The sequence below is a fragment of the Cannabis sativa genome, chromosome 5 (assembly GCF_029168945.1).
Source record: "Cannabis sativa cultivar Pink pepper isolate KNU-18-1 chromosome 5, ASM2916894v1, whole genome shotgun sequence".
NCBI classification, from domain to species: Eukaryota; Viridiplantae; Streptophyta; class Magnoliopsida; order Rosales; family Cannabaceae; genus Cannabis; species Cannabis sativa.
Window position 1 is genome coordinate 25966224 of NC_083605.1, and position 10344 is coordinate 25976567.

At 34.6% G+C, this 10344-nt stretch overlaps 1 protein-coding gene across 1 annotated transcript; it reads right to left on the reverse strand.

Moving 5' to 3' along the window:
* Nucleotides 1-309: 309 nt before the first annotated feature.
* On the reverse strand, nucleotides 310-6029 carry LOC133038242 (transcription elongation factor TFIIS-like). The gene is made up of 6 exons (XM_061116332.1): nucleotides 6018-6029; nucleotides 5677-5705; nucleotides 5487-5589; nucleotides 4933-5253; nucleotides 3281-3562; nucleotides 310-843 (listed from the first exon to the last, which is right to left on the reverse strand). The coding sequence occupies exons 1-6, from the start codon at nucleotides 6027-6029 to the stop codon at nucleotides 310-312; spliced, it is 1281 nt and encodes a 426-aa protein (XP_060972315.1).
* Nucleotides 6030-10344: the final 4315 nt, after the last annotated feature.

The following is a 10344-nucleotide window of genomic DNA, read 5'->3' on the forward strand; positions in this document are numbered from 1 at the left end:
GCTGCACCCAATGTAAGGTTTCCTAAACTTTATATGTGTTTATCTCATTGTTTTAGAATTCATATTAGGATTTTAATGAAAGATACTTGTTAGTAAATCTAGATCCTGGTAAAATATATCCAACACAATTGACTCAAGACATATACATCTAACTGGGGGCAACTCTGCCACTTATATCATCAGATGAATCAAATTGCCAACACTGGCTAGTCAAAAACACCTAAGAGGAACTCCCTCACACTAACAAAACTTCCAAGGGTTATTGCGTTTTACACATGTTACGTAGGTTGTCATAGGTTCATCAGCACTTCACATCTGCATTTGGTAGTAAGTGGTCCTACGTTTTTCGCAACGACCACACTTGAATTGATCAGTTGTTGCTTCTCTTTGCAAACCGCGCTCACAATCGAATAAAGCTTTCTCTTCGGGCATTTTATTTTGCTGCTGCCTCCCATCAGTTGCCATCTCCGTTGTGCTCATGTCCACAAGCCTCTCTGCCTTGACTTGTCCTAGAAGAACATTTCTACAGAAATCATGGTTTTTTGGATCCTTGAGATTAAACATTAAGGATCTATACTTGACCTTCTGTGCACCAGTAGCACCACCCCAATTCTCAAACAACACTGACTCCACAGTCACTGCAACCCGAATATGATCGCAGGCATTATCATCATCCAACATATCTCCATCTGCCTCACTAGAGTCCTTGGACAAAGCCTCATGAAGCATGTCACGTACTCGGTCTCGTGAGACATCATGAGATATGATCATAGATGTGATCTTGGGAGTTGATGAAGCACTCATTGTTGCTGGTTTCATCACATCTCTGTTTATCTTTCTAATCTTGACATTCTCCAGAGAACACTTTTTTCTCAATTTGAACCTTCTTTCTGTAACGCCCTAAATAATTAGGCACGCTACCCAAAATATTTTGGAAACCCTAATCCCCTAATCGGGATTACTAATTAAAATATTGCAGAATTTAAACTTTTATATCAAATAGAATGAAAATAAACTTGCAATACATTTAAACTTTTAAATTGTTGGGATCCCAAAAATCTTTAGAAACTCTATTACAAGTCATTTCTTTCTAGCCGACCTAAACGGCAAAATAGAATGCAAAAGTTCATCACAGGTAGACCCTTAACCTGCTTGGTCTGATATGGCTCAAACATGTACATTCTTCATCCTGCTCCTCAAACTCATGGCTGATCAGCCACTGACTTACCCTTTCCTGCACAGTAGAGCACCCGTGAGCCAAGCCCAGCAAGACAGTATAAATCATAACAAATATAATATGCTCATCATACTATTTAATAGATATGCCATTCACATATGTCTGTATAACACAGACCTGCTTATTATACCAACATGCCCATTTATGTCTACGTGGCGTAGACCTATGTGTTGCGCTCACACATCTATTTAAATCTACATGACGTAGACCCAAGTGTTGCTCTCACACGTCTAAATACATTAAGGCCATAGAATTGGTTCATCTTGGTTATGGTTACCGAGTCCAACCTGATTATGCCTTGAGCGCATAATCCCTAAATCTCATTTCAATTACATGGCATGGCATTTATACACAAATATCACTAGGGTAATACACCTAGGCTATAGACCGTTCCTATTAGGGTAATAACCCTAATCCCGGTTACTAAACATTCATGCATATCACTCTCAATACAAGTGCCACTGCGCATACTCTACGTGCTAATCACTGTCTTACCTGTTTTCCAGCAATAGATAGAGATTCCAAATCACCGGGTGCTCCTGATCAGGTGCCGGTAATCCTAGTCACACAAATTCCGAGATATTTCACACTTAGGGTTAACCCCTGATTCCATACTTATAAAACTCAATCATGGCATTAAAATTCAGATAATCATACAGAGCACGGAACGAGATTTCCAACGATATGAAGAACTCCCAAATCGGAGTTCGGAATCAAAAGTTATGCATTTTCAAAGTTCCACACCAAACTGCCCAAAAATCATGAGGGCGGGCCGCGGCATGCCCAGACCATGCCGCGGCACCTGGGAAAAAAAACCCAAGTTCCACCAAGAGGGGCAGGCCGCGGCATGCTCCAGAGCATGCCGCGGCATTTGGGTGCAGAACCCAGAAACCAGCCAAGAACATCACGAATTTCAGCTTGAAAATCCAATCTTTTCCATCCCAAAACTCAACCAAACACTCAAATTACCAAATATTGATGCTAACAATTAACAAGGAAATAAAAATCATGTTTCAAATACCAATTTCCATCAATAAACCCAAGATTTCAGATTGCATGACACACAAACTCATGCTTCAAACTTGCTACACTCAAGCTCAAGAACTTTGAGCTAAAACCCAATACTCACACATATTTTCCAGCGGCTACCAACCACAAACAGCAAATAAATAATCAAATTCAAGCTTGACAAGCATCCAAGAATTATTCTCTAAGCTCAATCCACACAAGTCAAGAGATTAACATACAAACTAACAAGATTAAGCATCCTTTTCACAACACATGCAAAACCCAAAATCAAATAACCTAAGCATGTTTCTACCACAATATTTCAGCAAGGGAAACACAATTTAAAACTATAAAAACTACCTCAATCACTTGCACAATCAAGCCTCAAGCCTCCAACACCCTTTTCCAACAAACAAGCTTCAAATCAAGCTAGTTCCTTACAAATTCAAGCTTTGAAAATCAAGAGGGTAAGAGAGAGGGAGAGGGTTCGGGTGAGAGGAAGAAACAACCAGAAATTACATTTCATTTCTTCAAAAATCACTTTTAATTAAATGAAACTCATATATGGTCAAATGACCATTTTGCCCCTAGGGCTTAAAGCACACATACTCACCCACACAACGGTAATTTTGTCATTTCATGCATAAATAACTCACAAATAATTTCAGATTATCACTTATCAAATAAAATGCCAAGTAAATCAATCCCATTTGCATTTCGGGCCCGAACTCAGTTCGGCCCAAAATTCTTGGTTGTGACTATACCGCGCCAACCTGTCAGAACACACCTGAAAAGACAACATAGGCATACTATATAATAATATAGTTCCATTAAGCACGTAATTAAATTAATTTCCTCATTTTACCCTTCTCGGGTCATAATTACCAAAATGCCCCTGGCTCACCAACGGGGTCTTAACATATTTAAAATTCTATAAATTCACATATATTGAACTATATAATAATATAATTCCTGAATTATTCATAATTATCTAATTAGGGTTTTGCTAATCCATTCAAAATTCCAGGGTGTTACACTTTCTACTACATTGCGCTCAACTTTCTCAACCTTAATAGATTTTGCCTTGAAGCCTTTCTCAATCTTCCCAGAGGAAGTTTTTTGAAATTTGGAAGGCCTGTGACTCTCAGCTTTTGGAGATTCGAGTTTGAAAGAAGGTTTATTTGCTAACTTTCCATTTTGTATATCTTTGCTTGTTTCTTTTATGACAATGTTCTTCCATATCTCAATCAGGTCGGTTGCAAGAGTTTGTATTCTCTTCCTAGGATGTTTGGTGAGAGGTCGAAGATGCATTCTAACCTGAAAGAGAGCATGTAAATAATCAAATCCAACATCCCAACTCTAAATTGAAAGAAGTTAAATCAGAGATACTGTGATAAGCACAAATATGATTCTGTGACATGTAACATTAGATGAGCATTAAAAAAGTCATTGAACACGAATAAATAAATAATTAAACAATATAACATATTTGTTTAATGTTCAACAGTATAAAAGGTGAAGCAACATCCAGGGTAAAAATCATTTGCTAATAGAAATGACTTGTTTGTCCCGAATACTAAATAACTTTCTCATGAAATATCAGAAATAAATTAATGTAATTCAAAAAAAAAATTCTTAAGAAGAACAACTGCCCAATTATGCACCTTTTCCCTTAAAGATCTGATTATTTTTTCTTTTCTTATTGTGACATTTTGTGATTAATCAAACTTGGCTGAAACTTCTGCACTCAGCGACTTAAATTGCAAATTTCAATTGGAAAGTAGCGATTGAAAACCCAAATCGTTCTTTATGCCTTTCCTTCAATTTCTTTTTTACCTCCATCCGCGATTGGAATCTAAATTAGAAAATAGCGACTAAAACCAAATGAAGAATACTTTGTAAATATCAAACTAAGTCCTTTCTCAGAGGACTATCCAAACAAGCTTCATTAGAATAAGAAAAAAAAAAGACTTTTTTTATTTCTTTTTTAATTTTCCATCGGTAATTTAAGCAAAAAAATCCATTGAGTAATAATAATAATAATTTAGAAGAAGAAGAAAACCTGTAAAGAAATGAGGCCTTCTTTTTCTAGAGCTTTGACCTGAGAGCCGATATTGTCATAGACCTAGAGAAATAAAATGAGAATCCTAGCACCCCATTTGTCCTGAATCGTCATACCACATTTGATGGCGATGAGACCAGGCCGCCTAGAATTTGGGATCATGATGTTGGCATTGGCTTCAATAATACGAGTGGCTTCATGGGCATCCATCAATGAATCAGATTGGAATTTAGGTGTGGAGAAAAGGCTTACAGTCGATTGGGGGTGGGAGTGGGGTGGGAGTGAGATATTGGTTAGGCTTAGGGCTTTTGAAAGTAATCGTAAAGTTATAGAAGGATTACAAATGGATGGTATAATAATAAGTTAACGGCGTTAGTGATAACGTTAACAAAATTTAAAAAAACACCATTAAGCCAAGAATTGCTGTTAGATAGCCACTTTTTATATATAAAGATATATTTATTAATTATTATTATACATATATATATTTCTCTTTTTTACTCGGTCAAACTGAGTCTTTACATTCTCCCTTCCTAAAAGAAATTTCATCCCAAAATTTTAAAGTACAACCTCAAGTTGAAAATTAAACATGTGAGGATACTTCATATAAATCTTAGACTCTGACTCCCAAGTAGCCTCGTCTTCTTTGTGATTTTTCCATAAGACCCTGACCTTTTAGCTCTTTTGCTAAGATTTTGATAGGTTGTTCTTCATAAGTCACATCTTGAAGAGGGATAGCCTCATACTCAATGACATGTGACAAATTTGGGGTATACTTCCTCAACATAGACATATGTAACATATTATGAACATGGGCCAACCACGCTGGTAAGTTTAATCGGTAAGTGACCTCCCCAATCCTCTCGATAACTTCAAAAGGTCCAACATACCTCGAGGCTAGCTTACCCTTCACTCCAAATCTTGTAACGCCATGCCTAGGAGTAACCTTCAAGAAGACATAATCACCAACATTAAACTCAACTTCCCGTCGATGGAGATCGGCATAGCTTTTCTGATGACTCCGAACTGTCTTAGGTCTTTCTTAGATTCCGTTAATCTTTTTAGTGGTACTAGTGATAATCTGGTGTCTAATAGTGACATGCTCATCTGGTTCTACCCAACACAATGGCAATCTGCATGGTCTCCCATATAAGGCCTCATAAGGAACCATGTCTATACTTGCTTGGTAGCTATTCTTGTATGTGAATTCCATCTGTGACAAGTGTTATCTTCAACCACCTCCAAAATCCAAAACACAAGAGTGAAGCATGTCTTCAAAAATCTGTAAGGTCCTATCAGACTGTCCATTTATCTATGGATGATCGGCAATACTCAAGTGAAGTCCAATTTCTAAGGCTTGTTGCAAGGCCTTTTAAGACCTTGATGTAAATCGAGGATCTCTATCAAAAACAATACTTGAAGGCATTCCATGTAGTCGAACTATATCTTATCTACATAAAGTTGAGCTAGCCTGGTAAGCTTATAATCCTTTCTGATTGGAATAGAATGAGCAGACTTAGTTAAAGGATCAACAATCACCCAAACAGCGTCATGCTTCAAAGGTTTCAATGGCAATCCAGTAACAAATTCTACTGTAATCTTGTCGCACTTCCATTCTGGTATAGGTAGAGATTGAAGTAAACTTGAAGGTCTCTGATGCTCAGCCTTAACTTGCTGACAAACTATACAATTATCTACAAATCTAGTCACATCACTTTTCATACCTTCCCACCAATATTGTCTCTTCAAATCTTGGTACATCTTTGTACTTCCAGGATGTATATCAAACTTGGATTTATGGGCCTCAATCAAAATAGCCTCCTTAAGATCAGGGATATCTACAACAACTAGTCTTCCCATATGGTATAGGTGTTGGGCTTTGTACCCTAAATAAAACTCTATTTCAATGTAATCTTTTCTATTCAATTATCAATAAAGAAATAGATTTATTTTCATTACTTATTTAGTATATTATTTGGTTCATGTGATCATTTGTATGTTTATTTGATTTATAAATTCATCTAAATCGTTATCACATTGATATTCTTGTTATATTGTGTCATCAGCACAGTGAAAAGTAATCAAGATTATGTGATTAAATATGATTTATCAGTACACATGATTTAACTGATAGGATAATATACAATGTATTTTACTTGCACCTTGGATAAGTGCTATGTCCTTTCCAGGGTATTAGTTAAAGTAAGCTTGGGTTGAATGCATAGAGTATGCATTGGAAGGGACCGATATTGAACATGAACTATATATGATAAACTTACCGTAATATCCATTCAATTTAATATCACTTAGTTGATCCTAGATCAAATGATCTCAATCCTAAGATGGTTAGGCTCTAGTTCAGTTGCATTATTTGTGTTCTTGAATATATTCGTTAAAGTCGACCAAATGGTTCTTCCAGTGACATATAGGTTAAGAACATGGTAGCTCAATTGAGTGGGAGTACTAATCATAGATACAGAATTTATAGCTTCTATCCGCATATAGAAGTCAAATGATGATTTCCTTCGAGCTTGGCTTAACAAAGATAAAGAGTTGAGTACTCATTTCAGTGATTATATTAGTGTTGGAAATATTTTACCAGGATCTAGATTTACTACTATGTATGTTTCATTAACAACCTAATATGAATTCTAAAACAATGAAATAAACACATATAAGAGTTTAAGAAAACCTTACATTAGGTGCAGCGGAATATAATGACTTCTTCCGTTCAGATCTCTAATCTTTGATTCCTTTCTGTAGCAGAGCATAATCAAGATCTGAACCTGGATCTTTTTCTCTCCTTCCTTTGATTCTCCTTCTTGTTGTTTGGATTCTTCACAGTCTTACACACTATGATTGAGATACCACTTGATGTGTGTGGCCACTACTCTATCACTCAAGCTATTTCGAAATATAAGAGAAGAAGAGGAAGAGAGGGGTGGCTATGGCTTTTCTCTGAAAGGAACAATATGCAAGTCATAGTTTCCTGAAGCCAACACTTTCTATTTATAGAATGCATTTAGGTTTAGGTTAGAATTGTATGGCATTAAAATAATGAAAAAGTAAATGGTAAAAGGCTTGCATAGTGGCCGGCCATATAACGGATAATGGGCCTCACTTTGCAATTTTGCCATTTTGTTATTTTTCAATCCCATTTTCTCAAAAATTCTAATTTTCTAATTTTAACCATTTAAATGCCAATTCTAATTATTTAATAACTAAAAATTAATTATTAAATAATATTTTCATTTAATATATTTATTAATTTAGACATATAAAGTCTCTTAATAAATAAATAAACCTAGAATCTCTTTTCTTTACAATTTCGCCATTGCTTAGTGAAAATTCATAAACTAGACATAGTCTAACTTTAGAATTATAATTGATTAATTAAAATAATTAACTGAGTCTTACAAGCAGTATGGTCTCAACTAGTATGGGGACCATGGGCCTATAAAACCGAGCTTCCAATAAGTCGAACCGAATTTACCAAGTAAATTCCGTAACTTATTAATTCCTTATAGAATTCACACTTAGAACTTGGAATTGCACTCTTAGTTATATAGAACACTCTATATGTTCCACGATATAGATACGCTATTAGTTATCCATTGTTATAATCCTAATTTGATCTATGACCCTCTAATAGATTATCTACATTGAATAGGCACTAAATTACCGTTACACCTTCAATGTACTTTATCCTTAAAATACTTAGCTTCGTATAAATGATATTTCAGAGAAGTGAAATGAGATCTCAACAATTTATCTCTGTTTAGCCAAGCTCGAAGGATATCATCGTTTCACTTCTAAATTCCTATAGAAGTTATAGACTCCATATTTATGTTAGCGCTCCCACTCAATTATACTATCATGTTTCCAAAATGTACGTATCACCCTGACCAGAAAGTAGGCTTAACTAACAAATCAAAGAACATGTATAATACTCTTGAGATCGAACCTAACCATATCAGGATTAAGATCATTTGATCTAGGATCAACGGGTGATATTGAATTGAATAGATATTACGGTAAATTTTAACAAATCTAATCAAAGTTTAATATCGGTCCCTTCCGATGTATACTCCATACATCCGATACTGGTAAACTTTGTCAATGCCCTGGAAAGGACATAACACTTACCAAAGTGTAAGAATACCTATCGCTGATTTTATCATGCCAGTCTAAATCCAGTGAACTGACAAATCAGGGAATAAACTTTTAAACATATAATTAAGATTATATTCCACTGTGCTGACAACACTATAGTCATTAACAAATATATATGTTCTGGACTTAAATAGAATTCATACATTATATATATAATCATGAAATAAATCATGTGAACCATGCAACATAAAATGTTATTTCTGATCTTTATTAATAAGTAAATCTGATTATATTGAAATGAGTTTTATTTAGGGCACAAAACCCAACAAACTCCCACTTGCACTAATATAAAACAAAATGTGCATTTCAAATAATCTCAACACCTTGATATACAAATCAAGTGTAGTAGTAGTATACTCCTCGTAATCGGATCTGACAGGTTGAATTAATCATAAAATCCTTGATATTTCTAATTAATAAATATATTCAATGAAAATATTATTTAATAATTAATTTTTAGTTATTAAATAATTAGAATTGGCATTTAAATTGTTGAATTTGAAAATTGGCGTTTTTGAGAAAATGAGATGCCGAAATGATAAAACAGCCAAATTGCATAAGTGAGGCCCAATATCCAAAGCCCATGGCCGGCCACACTTAATGGCTTCATTATTTTAATGCCAAATAATTCTAACCTAAACCTAGATGGTTACCTATAAATAGATAGTGATGGCTCACATTCACACTTAACTTTGTCAGATGAAAGTTGAGCCTCGTATTCTAGACATAGCCGCCACCCTCTTCTTCTCTTTTCTTCTCTTCAATTTTGAACCTTGAGTGAATGAGTGAGTGTCCACACACATCAAGTGGTATCTCAATCATAGCGTGGAAGATTGAGTAAAATCCAATCAACAAGAAGGAGAATCAGCATCAAAGAAGGAGAGAAAGAGATCCAGGTTCAGATCTTGGTGATGCTCTGCTACAGAATGGAATCAAGGGCTAGAGATCTGAACAGAAGGAGTCATTATATTCCGCTGCACCCAATGTAAGGTTTCCTAAGCTTTATATGTGTTTATTTCATTGTTTTAGAATTCATTTTAGGATGTTAATGAAACATACGTGGTAGTAAATCTAGATCCTGGTAAAATATTTCCAACAACTGGCCTCAGAGCCACGGTAATGATTTACTTTCATGAAATATGAATTAAAACGGTGATATGTGTTGATTTGGATGGTTTCATGTTGATCCGCGCGCGCTCGAGAGGGTGTCAGGCTGAGGTTTCTCGGCGCTGGAGGCTGCAAGGAGCCATTCCGCGCACGGTGCCTGGCATTCAAACAAAAAGAGAGACACCCGTCCGAGAAAATTCGGACATCTCTCTGTCTGATGCGCGCGTGACCGAGTGGAATTAACTTCCGATTTTTTTGTGTGGTTTTGTATTTAGATATTTACTATTCCTATTTCAATTCTAATTATCAGAATTAAATTAATTGGATTTTTTAAAATTAATTTATGATATTAGTGTAATTTGAACTTGAAAATAGGTAAATATCTATTTTTTTTGCTTAATTATCTATCTTATTTTTAAATTTGATTATTTTATCTTATTTTTAAATTTAAGGTTAGATATTAACATTTTTTTTATATTATTCTATTTTTTTTAAATTATTTGACCTTATTTAAATTTAAAATAAGATTACTATAATCATGATATTTTGAATAGAAATAAGATATTTTTCTAACTTTTAAATTTTGTTATTTTTTTTATTTAAATTAAATTATAAAATTAGAAAATATATTTATTATCATTCTATTTTATTGAATATTTAATTTATAAAATAACATGAAAATTTAAAAAATGGTTTGCAATTTTTTTTTTGAAATGATATTTAGGTTAGTTGAAACCTAATTTTTCAAAATTGTAGG